This window comes from Limanda limanda, chromosome 20 (assembly GCF_963576545.1).
Source record: "Limanda limanda chromosome 20, fLimLim1.1, whole genome shotgun sequence".
NCBI lineage: Eukaryota > Metazoa > Chordata > Actinopteri > Pleuronectiformes > Pleuronectidae > Limanda > Limanda limanda.
This window is the reverse complement of record NC_083655.1, coordinates 17,607,100-17,627,720: the sequence shown is the minus strand read 5'-3', so window position 1 is coordinate 17,627,720 and position 20,621 is coordinate 17,607,100. Positions and strand designations below refer to the sequence as shown.

Here is a 20,621-nt window from a genome sequence, read left to right as displayed (position 1 = left end):
TGTGGGGAAGTGGTTTGGTCTTTGGAGCTGGTAATGGGAGGATTGTGGGCTTGAATGGAACGCAGACTCCTGCTGATGAGTTCCCGGGCCAGCTTTATAAGTTGCGTCTCTCCACGCTCTTCCACCGTCTCCCAGTGTTGTTTTTCAAGCAGAATGCTGCTTGACCATTACAAACTATGTTTAAAAATCACAGCATCTGCTCAGCTGATATATCTTGTAATACTATATAATTTAACGTCTAGAGGTTGATGCCACACCAGTCAAATAGTCACTTTATCCAGACATTTGATGTTGCAGCTGGTGTTCCATGCTCCTGTCATCTCCTTTAGTTAAGAGAAAGTTTGAAAAATGGTCCTGCACAGGTCGTCTTCAGGACAGATCAGATGCTGCATGGGGGCAGTGGACTGATATTCTGTCCTGTCCGGCTTGGCTGTGAACAACGGGCCCTAAACACTTCTCCTTACGTTGCCGCCTGACTGCAATCTGTCTTCCCAGCCCACAGTCTGTCTTCATCTTCTCCCTTCTGAGAAAAATCCTGTTTGCTTAAATGCAGGGATCATCATCACTGCTTATGGAAAGAGTTCCTTCTGTTTTTAGTGTCATTACTCTTCTCCTGTCTGCACATACACTTTAATCAGATGTTATTTATGTCAATGTGTATCTCAGATGTTGTGTTGCTTTTTCTCTCTCCTTTTTGTCTTTGTCTTGTTTTGTTATGCTTGAGGTAACCTTCGCCCTTCTATCAAATGTAGAATGAGGAGGTAAAATAAACCTTAGGCTCCACAGTCGCAACACCTCTATCTGCCAATATTTTTCTCCACAAATGATCCTCTGTGGCCCAGGTAACATATGCTTCAAGTGATGCAGTAAAGGTGTGAACATATTTTAGATTTGATCACTCAGACCACATTCAGAGGTGATCTCCGATTCACCTGGCTCCATTCTTTTAGCAGCATGCATGCAAAGTGACAAACACACATACTCACAAACACAAATGCATTGGCAACGGACCCATCATGTAGTTGGACTAGTACATTGTACTTTTAAAACAATTTTTGCTTTGTTTACATCTGGTATCCACACTACTCCAAAGATTCTAAAACTGAGCCTGTTGGAGAAATATATCGCCCCATTTAAGTTTGAAAACTCTGCGTTTTAGTCTAAACGGACAGAACACCGACACAGTCACTCACGCTTTCTTCACATCAACCACAACGTATTCTTTCCTGATTCATCACAAACATATCATGTGACTATTTTCCTGTGGAAAACCAACTGCATCAGCCTCGTTTATCCAGCCTCATTGAATGGAATTCTGGAACAAATTACGAGAGTTGGTCAAACATCTCGTCAGTAACAATTCCAAGCAAAGAAATCCCTGATGACTTCTATAGCTGATACTTGTTTGTAGTATCTTCTGTAACTAACCAACCAACTGCAGAGAAGAAGATCTGCCTTCTGTAACCTGTTTACCTTGGCCCAGTGTACGTGAATATGCATTTGTCATAGACGCGATTCCCTCTGAAACTCGGCTAAAATGCTCGACTGGAATGGATTGTTTTCATTTCAAAACACTTTTAACATGAAAACACATTAGTGTGAACGAAGCCTAAGAAAACTCCCACATGTTGTCACAATGCTCTTGCCTTTGCAGTCTGGTGAGCCCCATGAACATTATATATGGGGGAGGTCAATAACTCATTCAGCACCTGGGAATAAGTGCAGTGGGGGTGTAAAACCCAACGTTCATTTCCTGCATTTGAACAAGTTAATTTTCGGCAGACAGACAGACAGTTTGTCTTTATGTGTGTCGGTTACCAGACAGAAGTGAGGTCCCTCAGCATTGGTTCTGTACAGACACCAACAATTAAAGTCAGGAGCAGACTGATTTGTCTCACAGCAGCCTGCTAGTGTTCCTCTACTGAGTGTGTAAGTAAACAATTGTGTAGTTCCAATGTCACGGTGAGGGTCATATTTTATAGCCAGTTAAACTCTGTGTTGTTAGATTAGTCCCTGTAATTTCCCCATCTTGTATTGCTGCAGTAAAACCCCTGAGGTTGTTGACCTATGTGACTAGCAATTTGATTCGTATCATGTTTAATGCATTTCATTGTCTGGGATTTTTTTGTTGTTGAGTGTGTGTGTGTGTTTTACATAAAAGGGATCCGTGAAATACACTGTTATTTTCTTTAACCACTGTGGAGGTGTGGGCGTGAGAGGGGAAGTGCTGTTTGGCAGTTAAAGTGGTCACTTCCTCTGTACGGGAAGCGTTCAGAGGCCCTGGCCTCTCCGGTTTCTCTGAAGACGCTTTTCGGCCAACGTGTGCAACATGGTGCTGGTCTCCAGGACCTCTGGGCTGGTCCAGCGCTAGCCACAACACAACGTAGTATTCCAATACAAGGCGCTGCCAGGTCCACTACATGCAGCCGCCGCACAAGAGGGTCCGGAGTAGTCTGGCCAAAACAAATCAAAAGCAGCCAGACCAGCCCTGAAAGCAAGAAGCTGGTCCACTCTTTAGCGGTGCAGAGTTGGTCAATTTGCTTTCTTCTTATTCTTTCCCCCTCTCTCATTTTGTCTCTCATTGTCTGTCCCGGACACGGTTACTGATGTTACACATCTATGCATGTTTCCATACATCTGGCCGCAGATTTATTTCTCTTCACTTTTTATAGTGTCTACACGCAGTGACCACTGTGGTTGTTTTTTTGGCTCCCTCTTTCTGCTTCCATTTCTTTTCTTCGCTTGTCCACCCATACAATCTTATATTTAATTTCAGCTTTGCAGAGTCCTTGTTTAGCTCTTGGATCCTCTACAGCTTTTTCTGTTGTTGTTTGAAACTGGGATTTCTGAGGGTCACTGGGTTCATCCTGACACACTGACCCCAGATCGTGTCTTTTATCACATCCCACCATTATTTTATTATATCTGATTAGCTAATGGAGTCAATGTATTTCCCATAATGTGCCATTGGCACCGTTCATGCAGCATCTTAAGTTCTTCGCAGTATGGCCAAGGAGGAATTGGTGTCAGAAGGAATAAAGTATTGAATGTTTGATAGCGTAGACAGGAGTGGAGACTTTGCACCTGGGGAGGATCACGCTTTGGGGATCTTACTCTCTCCTTCCCTCCCTTGTTCCCTTCATCCCCTCCTACCTGTATCTCAGCCCTGCCAATAGTAATGACATTACCATATCTCTTCCCCCCACTCTCACTGCCCTTTCTAAACCCCTCACCTCATCCTCTCATCTGTCTCTTTAAATCACGTCTTTAATACATAATGTGAGATGTTCTGCTGGGAGTTCCGAGTTGTAAATGATTGAAGGGGCCGGCGGCCCTTAGACCGGCTTGTTTTAGCTTGAAAGTTAGCGGTGATGAGGATGACAGAACCGAGCAGCGGATGATTGTATAGCAGGGACAATATCGCACACTAAGCTTGTGTAAAAACCACGGGGGTTGCTTTAATAAGACTGCTGCACATGTATGTAAAATCTCTCCCGTCTTCAGTGGCTTTTACTTTCCTTTGTAGCAGTGAGGCGTGAAGCGCTAACACGACACAGAGTCTTTTTTTGTGAGCTGGAGAACAGGTCCGGATATCTCGATATATCCTGTGTGTGTGCTCAAAGATATCAAACCCCAAATCACCTGCAAATGGAAAGCAGAGGGTTGAGAGAGTGGCACGTGACTCTCCATCTCTCTGACTGGCCAGCAGCAGCAGCAGTGCATGACATGAGTTAGTCAGCCATAGCACTTTTGCCAAACTTCCTGAGCTGCCAGCACACACTTGCTTTAACCCAGTCGGCCGGCCGCTGCCAGTTCAGTCAGTCAGTCATTCAATCAGCCAACGATATCAACCAGTGTTTTCAATCAATCATTCTCAGCTATGAATTACTTGAGTTGCACTTGTGGTGTGTTTTTTCATCCCTCTCTTTCCTCTCCTCAGCTCTGACCTCTGATGAAAGACGCCCTCAGAGAGGTAGCCAAGCCGCTAGTGTTTGTTTTGATGTTTCGATGGCTCCGCCGTGAACGTGTTTAGATTTTTCTCACATGATTGGTGTTGGTTCAAAGGGGTTTCGAGCGTTGTGTGGCTCTGTCTGAGAAGTTTGAATCTGGGGGGATTTTCTGGTGCATTAGTGAAGAGGCCTTTTGATGCACATAATCCAACTTTGCTGCACCAAGCACGGGCCTGACCTTTACTGTATCTATGGGTTTAGTGGAATCACAGCCACGCTGAAGACCAGAACAGAACAGCAAACAAGTATCTGCTACTGCTCTCCATCAGTTTTCGCTCCAGGAGTCTGTTGTGTTTGGAAGGAACCCCACTCACTCGCTGGTTTTCTGCTCTCTCCCACTGAGTGCTTCACCTCCCCTCAGCCTAATCTTGAAACCATCAGCTCCCCAGTCTGTTTCTCTTTAAATTGAATTTGAAATATTCCTACTTTTTATAAGTCGGGTTAGTAAACCCCAAAAGGCCTTGTAGGCAATTGTTGTTTTGAGGGGATTCAGATTCAGCTATGGTCTTGCTGTTCCATGCACCCTGTTTCTGTCACTGTCACCAGATGATGACCTGTAGAGAGTCCAAATAAAGGCCTGGATAGAAGTCTGCTGTCCCTGCAAGCTCATGACGTCAGCCATCTCTGTTCACTTCACTTAACATTGAATTCACTTCTTTTAAGTGCACGGTTCAATTCCATTTTAAGCTTTTTATATAAAACAAACATTTATACATACATGTATACATGACATACCCACAGCACAGCAGCCACATAGTCAATTTACCTGGAGTATCTCTTCCGAACCTCCAGTTTGGCAAACACACATGCATTCACTCCAAAGACGTGATTGTTCACAGGCATCGAAGATGTGTTGTATGGGAAGCCTCCTGAAGCCTGTGTGCCATCTGTTTTATTACACTGATCAAAACTTAGATTTTTTTTTTTTTTTGACATGGAGTTTTTGGAGCCGTTTCTTACCCGGGGAGAGCAGTGTTCCTCAAACAACAGGAAATGCCAGAACAATAGTGGGAAGTAGAGAGTGGAGGAAATGTGGTGGTGCCTCTCGTATATCCTTTTGCCACCTGAGGAGCAAAAATCCAGATTTTTATTTCTGCTGAAAGAAGCTTATAGCTTTCTTCCACAGATGCACAAACAAACAGAGCATCCACAGAAAAAAAATGACAGGGCATCTCAACAGTGAGTGACTAAAAGCCTGAGTATTGCCATTTATTTGCCTGTATACACATTTCCTTATGTGTCTGTCTCCAATGTGTTCAAGGTTACAGTGTATGCATTCCTGCTCACTTACACTACTTCTTTTATGTATCAGTAAACCGGAGCTGTTTGAACATCTGTTTCTATGCATACGTTTTCTGTGTGTGTCTGAGACTGCATGCATGCATTTAAACCTCCCACTGCCCTGCCGACTATCTGTTTCCTCTTCCCCCTTCCTTTAGGCCTGTATGAGCTGCTGGCAGCTTTGCCCTCCCAGCTGCAGCCCCATGTCAGCCGCCCAGAGGACAACACCTTCCTCCAGGACATGTTCGGGGAGAGGAGCCTCCACTCGCTGGTCAAGGTAAAACAACAACACCAAAAAAAAACACGTCTTTCTTTTTCAGTACAATAGAACAGTTATTTTTCTCTACTGCTTTAAGAGTGTAAGTGTTTTTTGTCCATTTTTTTAAAGCCACGTTGGTCTTCCTAGGACACTGTGGCTGCCATAGAGCGACTTCATAAGGTGGTTGAGGAAATTCAGTTCTTTATTAAAGCAACCAAACAATATCAAAGAAGACATTTTCATGTCTACAATGATAGAAAATGTTATTTTATTCAAACCATCGTATAATCTCACATTTAGTATTGGAGGAGCAACAGTTCCATAATCATGATTATTTAAATTCAATTAGAAATCTCCTCACTAGTAATTCTCCTCTTCTTGAATCTTTGATCTCTATTGAATGCTGTCTGCCTTACCCACCTTCATCGTCACATCCTTCCTTTCTTGTGAGATGGGACCGAACCCAAACCGCCCCTCTCCCATGACACCCCATCCCTGAGACAGACCTCTGTTACTAGAATATAAAACAAACCTTTGTACAACACTGCTTTATTCAAAATCCTTCTCTCCATGTCTCATTCATACAATATCAAGTTTATTGTCATTCCACCCTACCCACCCAGATCTTCTAACTGTCCCTCTGCCAGCACGAATGGGCTTGCGGTTGAGTTACTGCCTGTTAAATTAGATAGCTGCAGAGTTTGGGGAGAAGATGAGCGCACTTGATATCTTTATATGATCGCAGACAGACAAGGGTAATGAATGTAACACATTCTGTCTGTCTGCCCTAACCTCATCTTCACTTGGGATTCTCTGCAATCTGCGGCCAATCTCCTTCTCAGTCTCTTGCTTTTGGAAAGGAAACATGCTTTTTTTTAAACTCTAAACCGGCTTGTTTTTCAGTCACTATTCAAACTGTAAATACATATCATCACTGCTACAACTGTTTCTCTATTTAACTGAGATTACTTTATTAGTCAATTTACAAACACAAATCTAGATGTTAGAACTGTGTTTGCCCGTGTTTAGTATATGATTGCCTTTTTTTGAAAGAATGCCCAACATGTCTTTCACGTGCTGGCTTGATATATTTCCTCGTTCGGTGGTCTCTGTTTCTCTGCAGCCAAGAAAATAACGTCACAAAGACAACTGAGGAAAATTCAACACAATTTTCGTCCCCTCTCTTTAAAGCAATCTTTTTCTTTGCAAGCGTGTTTGTTCAGGATCCAGGATTGTAAGGCGCAAATGTGAGCATGTAAAAGTGTCTGAATTATGGTATACCTCAGGCGCTGAAGTAAAACCCTAATGTCGGGAGCTGAGGAAACCAGACGGGTTTCATTTTATGCCTGGATTGTTATGGATGGCCAAAGAATAAGGCATCTTGAACATGGATAATGATGGGCAGGGCCTGCGCATGTTTGGGCTCTCACTCTTGCTGGCCCCAAAGAAAACACTGCGTAGTGTGGGGCAGACGGAATGATGCTAATGAAGGTGGCATTATATTTCTGTGATATTTGGCCAGGCATGAGGGTGGAGCTCCCAGACTTCTCTTCGCCCTCTAACCACCCCTGATTATACCTGGCTAATCTTTCAAGAGGAACCCAAAGGGGAGAGAGTTCAGGTGTTGTTCAGTCAAGAAAAGCATAACCTTGTGGACTCAAAAGCAGAGAAAGCTTTGTATTTATTGCTTTACAAGTCCCCCCCCCTTGTGTTGTCAGCTTATCAGAAAATGTCCCTCTCCAATATTCTCCATCAGATGGACCAGGGGGCTCATGGTGGAAGCTAAGCATGAAGGGGAAGCTCTGGATTTCCATTTTTGAAGTTTGTGCAGTGACCTAAATAATCAGATTGCGGATGCAAGCAATCAAAATTGGTTGTTTTTGTAGTGTTGGCTCACTTCTCAAAACATGGTGGACAAGCTGGAACTGAAAGGAACCATTTGATGTTGTTCAGGCTCAATCTCAATCCTATGGTCCCTGAATGCCACCCAGTAGAGGTATTCCAGGCACGTCCAGCTGGGTGGAGACCCAAGGGCATATGAAAAACACAAGGTATTAGAAATCCCACCTGATTTAGGAATGTCTGGGGATTCCCCAGGTGGAGCCTAAGATAGTAGGCAGGGAGAGGGAAAGTCTGGCTTACAATGGTGTGCTTCTAATAAGTAGCGGATGGATGGATGTCAAAAACTGTTAATCACTACTTTGGGTGTATGCATGAAAGAAGGGTTGATTGCCACTATGAAATCTGATTACCGCTTTGTTCATGTGCCAGCTAGATGTTGAGTGGCTCTCTTTTTGGGACATATGTCAATGCAATTCAGTAAGTTAAGTATTAGTCAAGGTCTAAGCTAATGTGACCCAATTCACTCTTGCCACTGTGACAGAATAAGTGCACCAAATACAGTACTGTTAGCACAATCACTACATGATCAAATACATCAGTGTAACATCAAAGAGCCACATTGTTTCTTCACTAGAATGAGCCCGTTCTACCCATTTTCTTATTACCACTTTTTTCAGTGTAGAGAACCTGAGCTGCTTTAAGCGTCTCTTATTGTTAACGTGGAGGCATAAATGGAAAATGCTCTACTCCAGACAAGCAGAAATATATGTTTCCTCTGCTTTCGACTTGGTACTGAGACATGAGCCAGCCTGTCACCCAGTGGGCCAAATGGACAGACGCGTAGACTTTGAATCACACAGAAGTACAGAACAACCATCTCACCTTACAGCGGAGACCAGCACTCAAGATGCAACATTCAGGTCAACATGGCTTACGTCAGTGGCACCCCATTAATAAAGCCATAACTGTCCCATTCCTCTAAAACCCCACCTCTGAATCTCCACAGATTCCACCTTTTATTTCACAAGGCTGTGAATGGGATACTTTGAGAAAGGCCGAACAGCAGAGAGAAAACACACACACATCATGTTAATCTGACAGACTTTGTAACTCAGGTCTCCCATATGGAAACACTCAGACCTCACCTGAGTAATTATGAAGCATCAGTTACTGGTCAGACTCTCTAGAGGGAGAAAGAGGAACCTGAGGAGGAGGTGTCAGATATGGGAAAAAGAGACAGAACAAGAAGAAAGAAGAGAGGATTAAGACCCACAACAAGACTTAAACCAGACTTAGGACATTTTTGTCTCTCCTCACCTTCCACCCACTGGATGGTTGGGACAACCTCTCATGTCCCACATATAACCAGATTATTTCACGGAGATATACAAATTGATTCTAATATAATCTTTCATTATGGCCTCTGGGGCTTGTGGGGTCACCTTAGTTTTGTAGACTTGTCGGTACATTTTACATGAAATGTGAATACTGGGGTGTATGCTGCAGCTAGCATAGCTAACGATGCCTCATTTGAATTAGGGGACCTACTCAAGTGCGCTTTTTATAAATTCCACTCACTGTTCCTTGCCAAGTTCCTACTCCAGAAAAAGCCACAGGAAATATATTCAATTTCCACCTGCCTCAGGTGGGGCTATCCTTAAGACCAAATTTCTGTCAGCAGGCCTTTAGCCAGTCCCAGAGATCCCTCATTTTGTGGTCAGTCTGTTTTCCCTTAAATCCGCTTCTGTTAGTGGCTAATAGGCTTGGCACACTTACATTGTTACACAGCAATATTGATGTGGGTTTGCCAGTTTGCTCTTCAGTGCTACAGGCCTTTAATGACATGGAAAGGTGCTGCCGCTGACACTTATACCAAGCGGAAAATTACAGTTATTTTTGATGAACAAGCTTGTTTTCAGACAAACTGGACTGTATTCCTTGAGTACCAGACTCTGTATCCCATGAATAACTGGATCAAGCTCTAGGTACACCTCCAAGTTTTATGACTCACCCTGTAATGTCCAACTATTCAGCTCCATGACAGAAACCCTAGACATGCCCTTTGGGCACTTACCTTATTCTTTCCACACCCCAGAACATACCTTGCTCCTAGTCCCCATTACAAATGAAGATCATATAAAAGAAATAGTTTCGAACCTCTCACACTGCTGCAATAGCTTCTGTGAGTTGTTTAAGCCACATGCACTTAATGCAGAAATAAAACACACTCAATTGTCTGGTACAGGACTCACCCTATAAACTTACATCACCTAATAGATCCACTAATATTATTTGTGGTCTGCACGCCCCGCATTTGGTCACCTCCGGGGTCTGTATTTGTTATTTCAGGGAACAGGAGCCCTCATTGGGAGCGAGCAAAAGGAGGTTCCCTTGGAGAAGGGAGCTTCCCTCCTAAAAAAGAAATACCCTTCATTTTCATCTAGTTCCCCAAGCAAATTAGTTTGTCAACTTACTTTAGTTTCTTATATTTTAATTGAAAAAGATTAGGGCTTTGGCAGGCAGTGAAAGAAAGCTGTGCAGACTTCGGTTACGCTGATTCAACTTGCCATTTGTTGCAAGAAAATATTCTTTTTGACACAAACTGGGTGGTAATTTATGATTTCCATACCTCACATAAAAACCGAAATAAATTCCCTGCCTTGCAGTGTTTTGTGTGGTTTTTTATAGGAGTTTAATGATTGACTGCAGCATGAAATCAAGAGATTATACTCAGTGTCCGCAAATAAGCGTGTATGAATTGAGCCAGAAGAGTTAGATGAATAGACATAGGATGAAGAAAAAGGGCTAGCTTGTCAAGAATAGAGGAAAGAGAAGGGGAACTCTTCAGCATACTGGCTGCAGTTTGGCCTTTTGCCCACTACTTAAAGCTCATTGACTCGAACCATGTCTGGAGCACTGAAGGGGACAGTAAAAATGAGGAGAGGCCTACTGGTCCACCAGTCCTCATTCTATCAGTCAAATGTCTGCATTGGTAATCAAGGAAAATCTCTGGAGTGATCCCTCAACCATTATTCCAGGTCACTTTGGTTGACCCTGATTCTCTATTCTTTTAAAAAAAAGGACTCAAAGTGAAACCAGAAGGTCTACACAATACAAAGCCAATCTTAATCGGACATGGAACGTCTGCTCCATACACAATATATGGAAAATGAGGTTCATGGTGCCATATGGTGTATTTATAGCTCCCTAATGGCCAGGGAACTGTCTCAAGACATCACCGGCTCATCTGGAGCTTTTAAAGATGGTCTGAACAAATGTCTATGTTTAATTGAGTACATGAGAAGTACCCAAATCAATCTGATTCAATTAGTCCGATGTATTTGTTTCGGCTCTTTGCCCTCGTTCATTCACAATACAGTTCAGTCTGTATCACATTAACTTAATAACTTGATAAATGTTTAGTTCTTTGAGTATTTAGTAACTCTCTCTCTCGCTCTCTCTCGCTCTCTCTCTCTCTCTCTCTCTTTCTCTCTCTCTCTCTCTCTCTCTCTCTCTCTCTCTCTCTCTCTCTCTCTCTCTCTCTCTCTCTCTCTCTCTCTCTTCTCCCCCCCCCCCCATATCAATTGGAGCCATTTACAGTCTGTAAACTGTCACATTCTCTGGGGCCTTTTTCCACAACACCAACAGATGAGCTCAAACACCAGACCTCTGCTGGGGGTCTTGGTGATGATAAGGTGCTGGATTTGTTTTTGTGAATTTTTTGCTCCGCAATGTCAGTGGACAAAAAAATAATCATCAGTTTCTCTATTAATCAATTGTAAGGCTGCAACAAATTAATGTTTTCATTCCACCAATTAATCTGATGATTATTTTCTTCATTAATTGATTAGTTGCTTGGTCTGCACAGCCCAAGGTAACATCTTCAAATTGCTTTGTTCGTTCCACCAACAGTCAACAAAGCTAATTATTTCTATGAAAGACTAAGGAGGGAACAGTGGTTAGCACAAAATCCCTGTTCGACCTGGGTCTATCTGTCTCTACAGTCCAAACACATGAGTCTCTAAATTGTCCATAGGTGTGAATGGTTGTCTCTGTATGACGCCTTGCAATATGCTGGTGACTCCGCCCCCATCTAAAACCTAGTTTTACTAGAATATTGAGGGATAGTATTTCAGTAGTTAAGTTTTTTGTTTTTCAACTATTGAATTAATCTAAATCTTGCGGCTCAATGCAATATTGTAGGTTGGAACACATTCCAGGACAAGAGGACTTTAAGTTGGCTTCTCTTAAGTGCCTCTTAAGGGAGGTATACTGATTGTCCAGGACAAGCATTTATGATTCAAATCGTATTGACAGAAATTGGCTGAAGTTACTTTCGTGCTGTTTATATTTCTAATTCTAAAGAGTAGATTTTTGTATCAAACGCCACAGAAAACAACACAAGGTAACTGAGATGGTAGATCCATGAGGACAAATGGTTTAATTGTCTCCCCTTGTGTAAACTTTGCTGTCATTTTCTAACAGCGTCAACCCTTTGATGACACTGGGCTGACTTTAGTTGCCATAACATTAGGTAGGAGGAATGGCCCATTGTGCCCTCATCACACTGATGGAGGGTAGCACTCAGTCATTTAGAGGATTGTTCACAAACCGCAGCACAATGTCCTGGACCTCATGCCATCTTGCCAGGGCTCAAGCCAAGACTTTGCAAAGTGACTTGCTATGACAGGAGAGAAAGCAAATCTACACTTCTCTTCTTATGCTTCTTGAGTAAACATATCATCTCACAACTATTCCAGTTGAAACCCTGCACGTCTCTTTGTTCCTGTCTCCCTCGATTGGTCTAGTCCACCAGGCCGGGATGGCTTGACAATGTGTTCTGGATCAGACCAAAATATCAGACCCAGGTGGATTAATGGGGGCTTGATACTGGATCTGCTCCAGTGGGAAAATGTAGAGACAGGAGTGGGAGAAAGAGTGTCAGCTCTAACTGGTCCGACATTAAGTTTTCTGGGTAGTGGACATTAACCAGAGGCATTGAGCCTACTTGCAGGACTCACAAAGAGAAACACTATCCAGCCCTGTGATCTCCAGACCTCTCCTTCTCCTTCCATCAGCAAACCTCTCCATCTATCAAGCTTTCGCTCTCTTGCACGCTCTCTTCCTTTCTCTGTGCCAGATTCCGCTCACTGCAGTGTGTCTGGGTTAGTGTACGTAAGGCATGTTTTTTTTTTATCTTAGCCATACCTCCACGTTTATAATCGAGGCTCGAGACAGTCATTGTCCTTCTTTCTTGCATTTTCACGAAAAGAACATAGACACAGTCTGGTTGAATTTGACTTAAAGTCTCTTGAAAGGTCTCCAAGGTGTTTGACCCTTAATCTGAACCTTGATCCTTGGCAGTGGTTGGAGTTGAAGGTGAAGATGGATGAATGTTATGTTTTTGTTTCTGTCGATTCAAATTTTTTTCACATCAATTCTTTCCCAGATTTGTGTTTTTCTTCATATGTTTTTTTTTCTCCTCATGTATTGCTGTGTGTATTTTAAACACACAGGGTATTTCTGGAAGCAAACACAACTTAGTCTGTGGAGACTGGGCGCACACTGCTCCTATTGTAACGTGTTTTTCTTTTTAAGCTCAGTGAAGGTGCACATTCATTCATCTTTACCCAGCCTGTGCTTCAGGGGACATGCCTTCAGTTTTGAGCATTTTGAGCCTTACTCTGCTACCTTGGTTTAGACTGAAGTTCCACTACATTTCTCATCAGAGGAGCTACAGAATCCCAGTCTTTGATTGGGCTGCGTGTCCAGGAGTTGCGCTCCAGTTTAAGCTAAGCCATCCTTGGCTGAAGTACACTGCCTCTTGCTGTTTTAAATTCCACCAGGCCACTTCTGCTGTTTGCCAGGACTGTGCTGCCTCATCAAGAGGACAGAGAACGCGCTATACAAAAAAGCAGGGTAATGACTTTAAAATACATTACTGCGTCATAGACAGGCACTTGGAAAGTGTCCTGAATTGCAAATAAAAGCATTTCAATTGTGCATTTGCTCATAGAGCAGAGGAGAAATTCCAGAGTAACTAAGTAAGTTGAGGTGGTGGAGCAACAACTACCTAAGCAGATGTCACTAGTGCTGTGGTTTGTTGGCGCACTGAAGACCCTGGTATCCTGTCTCATTTATTTCATCTGTTTTCTTACAATGATAATCAAGACAGATGAAGTAACCTGAGCTGCCTGCCTGTCCTCTTACGGCCTTCTGCTGTAGAAGAACAGACTAAAGAAGTCAGAGCCCAGGGTGGAGTCGTTGAGACTTCAGGAACTCTAGAGATGTTCAAATGTGACGTGGCTATGTGAAATGAAACCGATGAGGATGAACATTTCCGAGAATTGCCAGTGTCAGTCTTACATTTGATGCCATAAAACATGGAACATACTTAGAACCACTCCAAGCTATTCCAGTCTTTATCTCTGTCCGCAGCCTTATCACAACTGTTGGGCAAGTTTCTGTTCCTCTCCAGCTTTCTCTGTTTGCCATCATCTGTCTAACTTCACATCCCAGCTGTCTTGTTCTACGGTCTTCAAGTCACAGCTTTTTGCGGTCTACAGCTAAGCTGAGCAACCATCAGCCTCCCTCAGGCCTTCAACAGATTACCTCCATGACACGCCTAATGCACCATGTTTTATAGCCGAGTAATGTCGGCTTTACACAGGGATTTGAACCTCTAAGCTGACCTTGAAACATGGCTGCTCTTTTGGCCGAGACACTGTTCTAACAGGCCGTGATTTATCACCGCAGTCTGTCTGGATAAGTTGAGCTGAAATGGCAACTCGTTTAGAGCCAATCCAATTCCGATGGCCAGGGACGGTCATGCATGTGCACAGACATTTGACAGTTCTGTTGCATTTTTCTGACCAGAAAGTCAAACAAGTGTCATCGGAATGCTCACATTATCTATCTGTTTGTATTGTGTTTTGAATGACATCAGCATTTGGATTTTAGGATTTGGTTTTCCCTGAGCATCATTAAAAACAGATGACAGCTCTAAAAAAAAAGAATAATAAAAAAGCCGGAAATGAACTCATCTATACATGTTGCATTTTTCTTTGTTAATCAGCCGAGGGACAAAAATACTGAAAGATATTTCCAAGGGGAATGTGATTAAAAGAGACAGATCCCATCCTGTGATTATGTAATCTCACAGCATGCACCCCACTCCGTCTTGCTTTCACAATATCCACAGAGCTGCTACTGTAGAATGCTGTCTAGCTAAAACATCTTTTGTGTATTGAGTAGGAAAAAGCTTGTTTAACAATCTCTCGACAGATGTTTTAATTGCAAACAGCATCTGCAGCTTCTCTCAATGTGACAGCAAACAAACTGCTTTTCGTGTCTCCTCTGTCCCATTGAAAGATTTTTTGTGGCAAATTGTCACTGCTCCATCTGTGAGTGTGTACATGTGTGTATGAGCTCCCCACATGTGTGGCTATGGCCCTGCAGACGCAGAGCTGGCCCAGGGGTTTCTCTGTCACTCTCTCCCCAGCCAGAGGGCCTTCTGTTCCACCATCGTGCTGGAATGCTTTCTAGGACATCCAGCTGGATCTCCAGGCCCAGGGCCCAGCGATCAGTCAGACCAATGGCCTAGCTCCCCTTCAACATGCGGCACTAAGGAGAGACTCAGGAGTGGCTTTTGAGTGGATCGTTGTCCCTGTCTGTTCTCTGATGGGACCCGACAGCAGCCCGTAGGCTGTCAACACATTCCTGCACAGCTGCTCTTAAATCACACATGGGATGGTTGTAGTTTTCTTTTGTGTGTCTGTCTGCGTGCTTGTGTGTGTAGGCTGGAATACTTGTGTGCGACTATGTTTGACTACGTGTGCGTGGGCACAAGCATGCGGCCGTGTGCATAAATTATTCCATTTCTGTTCCACATATCAGTTTTTGAGTGATGAAGTGTTTTTGTGTGTGAAAATGAGTAAACGTTAACACATGATTTGGGCCTACTTTCCATTTTAGTAACCCTCCAGAGATGCAGCTTTGTCTCTCAACATTGTGCAGTTGCAGTGTTGAGGCTGATAAGGAAATGTTTGGCCAATTTAACCAGACTGTTGAAATGATTTGGAATCCTTACCAGGCCACTAGGGCATATTGAATGCATGGTGGAAAGCTGGATTGTATGTATAGAGGCTAAACTAGCTGAAATACTTAGAATAATCTGCTGTTCTTAGTTAAGGGAGTGTTGTTTGAACGATGTGTGTTTGTACTCTTGGTGTCTGAGAGCATGATTACGAGCAGTTTGGATCCGGTGGGAGTCTGCGAGTGTGAGGTGGTATGGATGGAGGTTGTACATGTTTTCATAAATGTGGGTTCAAAGCAGTTAACATTGGTTTTCGAGTTCACTCGCTACTTACACGTGTGTGTATTTGCTCAAGGAGGCCTTGCTGTGGCCTCTGCAGCGTAGTGCTGACCTTCTTCATGTCTTGCTCTCTCTGCCTTACTGATGAACACAATCCTTCCTTTCAGATCCATGAACGGCTGCAGCATTTCGAAAAGAGCAAACCCGTCCCTGTCCAGGACAACGCAGCAATACTGGCCCATGAAGTAAGTTCCTCCCTTGGAAGAAGGTCTTCAATTTGTTTGGTTGCAACTACCGCTGGGTAACAAATGAAAGGAAAAAAAACAACATTTGGTGATAAAATAAGGCGTTGAGCCATTAAGGCTGTAATTTTCTCCAAAAATCAAGTTCGACAACATTCACGACCAGTAATTAAATTGTATATATTAGCTCAGGACGGCTTTGCTAGCTAGCGTCCTTCATTTTCGTATGAAATAAAATAACGTGCTGTCTTTGATGTTGCTAGTGAGCGCCCTCTGCTGGATTAGAGGGCAAACTACTTCAGACTGTCCGATGCACTTCTATCGAATGTTAAAAAGTGACTGCCCTATAAGCCACCATGCACCTCCAAAACAGCTTTAATGCTCATTGGCAGATATTCTTCTAGTTTGGAGAACTCTACTGAAGGGATGATCCCCATTCCTCTAATAAGTTTTGATGGTATTGGTGGAAAACACTGTCCTGCATTGCTATTAAAAACACTGAAGACTGGCGGCTGACTTAATGTGTCCTTTTCCTCGAGTGCAACTGCCGTTACTGAGGTGGCAGAGTAGAAGTAATCACATTTACAGTGACAGTGGAAGCTCATATGTTTGGGGAAGTCACGGTTTGACAAATGATGGTCGTCTGTGTGTATGTGCAAGTTATTCCGTTTGAAAGACCAATCTGAAAATGATTATGACACACAGTGTTTGGGAAAAAGAATAACACAGATGAACCGCTTCTGTCCGACCTTCACATTTTGGATGTGGGAGTGCTGTGTTGCAACTGATTAAACCCAGCAGGAGCTTGCTAGTTTAAGCATCAGATCATAAAATTCCACGATTCCTTGCTTTGAAATCAGAAGCAGTACACAATTTAGTACAAACTGGAAACCTTTCAGCCAGGAACCGTAGCAAGTTACAAAGCTAGCATAAGATATTCAGGGTGGCGGTTCACCATCAGCCGCGTGTAATGGGATCAGTCCCTCGTCGGCCCTTTGTAGACAAGGCTCATAATGTGATTGAAACATGAGGATTCAATAATAATGGAGATTAACTGAAGTCAAATTGATTTCATGGAGAATAGAAGTTTTGATTTTCCTTTTTGTTTTTCCAAAAGTCTCAGTTTGTTGTTGGAGCAGCTGATAACACAGCAGGAAAGATGCCGAGCCATCTGTGAAAACTAGACTAAATGTTGATGAAAAGTTGTTGAGACTGAGGTACTGCCACAGTAATGGCTACTTGACCGTTTCCATCCATAACCTAGATTAGTCTCTTGGTGTCTGACTGGATGGGAATCAGGTGACCTGGAAGTCCACAGCATATGATTCACAACATGTTTATGCTCATCAAACCATTTAGTGAGTTCTCTTTTCCTGTATGGAAGACTTAACTAATTTATCAAGGTTTTTCCTTTAATTTGTCTTTAAACTGTCCCCTGCATTTACATTACGTCTGTTTATTGCATGCTCTGTTTGTCTTTGAAAACCAAGCAGACTTAATTTGCTTATACTCATATCCAGAGGGATTTAGTTAAAGCAGGTAGTTTGTCATGCAGTTCAACATCTTAATTATGCAGGAACTTCAGATCTCTTTGTTGTGTTTCTGTAACATGTACAATAACAGAGTTACATGCACACACTCTCAACACCCATCCCAGTAGCGTGCAGAACCGTGACAATGTTTATCGTCTTGCACCTCTTACCCTGAGGTGAACTCTGCACTGTCCCCTTCTCATTATAGTTGTCAGTTTAGTCCCTCTGCTACTAACGCTGGAGTGTCCTTACTCAGCATCCACCGTCTACCCTGCCACATGGGCCAGACCAGATTTGTAGCCATACCATGAAATCAAAAACCCAGCTTTGTAAAGACAACCTGATCATTTTGCTGCGGCAGAGGCCGTATAGAAGAGCCACACATTCATGGTCGACCTTAAGATGGATGGGCACGCAATAACAGGACGACAGAAGCAGACAATGATTGAGTCCCACTCAGGAAAGGAGAGGATGCATGAGACGAAAAGGAACGGACCACAGCAGCATCGCGTGCAGGCCGTCTTCACTGGTCAACCTGTTAATGAGAAGCCATGACACGGACAATAATAGTATATCAATAGGTCCACTGATGATGATTTTCCTCCACTGGCCCAACCTCAAGCTGCGAAAGAGATTTAGTATGATTTATTACATTAATGTCCAGTATCCTGACATGTGTTACAGTATTGTTCATCTGCAATATTTATTGAAAGCCACATGTGCACACAACACACACAGACACAGACACAGACACACACACACACACACACACACACACACACACACACACACACACACACACACACACACACACACACACACACACACACACACACACACACACACACACACACACACACACACACACACACACACCTGTGTAAACCCAAGAGCCAGCCTGGCGTGGTGAATGGAGAGGAGGGAAAGCCCTTTTTACTGGTGTGTGGTTTTGTTTGAAATCCCCAGCTCTCTGTTTATTGTAATCAAAGTGCCTCCGACTATTCCACCCCTTTTTAAGAGCCCACAGCCATACATCATCCTAATTAGTACTGAGGCAAGGGAAAGACGAGAGAACGAGGGGCTGAGGCTCTTACAGTCGTTTGGGGTGAGAGCAGGAGAGAGTCCAGAGTGTCCTGAGTCCGTCATGAAAGAGAGTCCGTCCTGTGGTCGAGAGCGGTTTTCCGGACTGTGCACGCCGCAAATGTCAGAGCGGTAGCCAGAACGTTCCATCCTGGACGGTATACACATACCAATACAGATGACAGGCGTCCCAAACCACCCAGGACCCCGAACCAAACTTGGATGGCTGAGCCTAAAACTGTGGGGACAATATTCTCAAAAACACATTAGACTCTTCTTTCTGTGTGCTACCCTGCTGTTAGTGTTGTCAAACTGACACTGCTAACCAGGTAACACCAGATCGAGAACTCCACTAGCTTCACGCAGACAACACAGTGTGAGGGATCGCTTCTGTTTCTCTTGTCTCAGATTTTCCCTTTCTCCCCATGGCTTATGGCAAGAGTCCACAGACCTTTAAAGAGACCCCCAACAATCAACCCACATGTTACCCTCCCTCTAACAGTTTTTCTTTCCCCCTCTTTTTTTGTCAAATTACAGACTTTCAAATTTAAGCTTCCTGGTAAATGCCCCGCAAAGCGTCTCCCTGGGATTATCAGGTATCGCTATGAAGCCCAGAGATGGTGTATCAAAGCGTCTCACAGCACACTGCAAACCAAAAGTCCCTCTTTCCTTAGCTAGTCCAGAAAAAGAGAAAAAGAAAAACTCCCAACCTGGAGCGTTGCAGTGAATTTTTAAAGCGGATTGTTTTTCACCCATGTCACCGCTCAAAATGAATGCTATTGAAGTGGTGGCTGAGGACTGAAAAGCAAATGGGAGAGATCTAGAGTTAGATGAAATTCATTTGGGGCTAGGGTTACGGGTAATGGAGGCTTAATTTATTGCCTAACATAAAATGACACTTCAACCCTCGTCTGCCCCCGGCTGCACTGTCTAGTGCACTCAGCAGGTGACTGCCACCGCTCAAGCAAACTTGCCTCGCTTAACGCCGCCTGAAATACGATCAATCCTGGGCCAGGGCAATAGGTGCTGTATTACATACTTATAAAGACATATCAGTGAGGGACTGTGCACACACGTTCATGGATGTATATAGACATTTATTACTGCTCACACAATCTTCTTCCAGTGCTCATTAAGTCTGAAATGGAAGCACTCTTGCCTCATTGTGGATTGTCAAATACAGTATTACATGAATCAAAAGAGGCAAATCAGCCTCACACACGTGCCAGCTCTCTGTAAGTTCAACTTGCCACATCAACAGTAGGCTGAGCGCCAGCCCCTTGTCCGTCGCTTGGAGTAAGACTGCCGGTCCTGGTGGCCAATTTGTGTCCTTCTCCGCTCAAAACACACTTTCCCTCCTCTGGCAAGGTTCCCAACATCTTTATAATCACCCAAAGACCTGCTGTTACTCGATAAGACCACTGGGTGCCATCAGAGAGCACTGGTCTATAATTCTAGCTTTGACTGTGGCAACTGGTCCATCATTGCAAATTTGTAAATGAAACACAGACCATCAGGATATGACGGTTTTGAGATGTTAATACATATGTGTGCTACTGCTTTGCATTTCAAAGTAAATGGTAACTGATCTGATCTGTTATCTGCAATAACTCGTAGCATTGCTTTTGTGAGTCGGACAATAAAGGCAACTTTCTTTGATTGACAGGTTTACTTTCCTTACGTAAGTACAATTTCTTGTTAACTTATTGTTGGAAATTTATCATGTTTTTTTTGTATTAATATATAACAATTCCTTATTAATATGTCCAGACCTATGTTATAAATTTAGTTGACTTGTCCAAAATGTTTCCAACAATGTTCAAACCCATTTTACCTGTGGCTTTGCCTGTCCTTCATCAGGTAGAGTTTCATCGGTGGGGAAGACAGTAACTCCCATCCACATTGCGTCACGACATCATCAAACTCTGACTTTTCTTATGGTTTTGATTGAGAGACTCTCAGCGTTTTATTCTTGCCATCGCAGTTTTTTATTACGTAATCTAATTTCCATTCCATATGGCTCACACACAGCCGGTAGTGTGATGTCCTTGTATACATACA

General features: G+C 43.3%; 1 protein-coding gene across 1 annotated transcript in view; it reads left to right on the top strand.

The window, feature by feature from the left end:
• mpp7a (MAGUK p55 scaffold protein 7a) overlaps positions 1-20,621 on the top strand; it is a 134,729-nt gene that overhangs the window by 43,229 nt on the left and 70,879 nt on the right. Inside the window, exons 3-4 of the mRNA XM_061093825.1 lie at positions 5,450-5,568; positions 15,874-15,951. Of these exons, the coding sequence (XP_060949808.1) occupies positions 5,450-5,568; positions 15,874-15,951 (197 nt within the window). The remainder of the gene's footprint in view (positions 1-5,449; positions 5,569-15,873; positions 15,952-20,621) is intronic.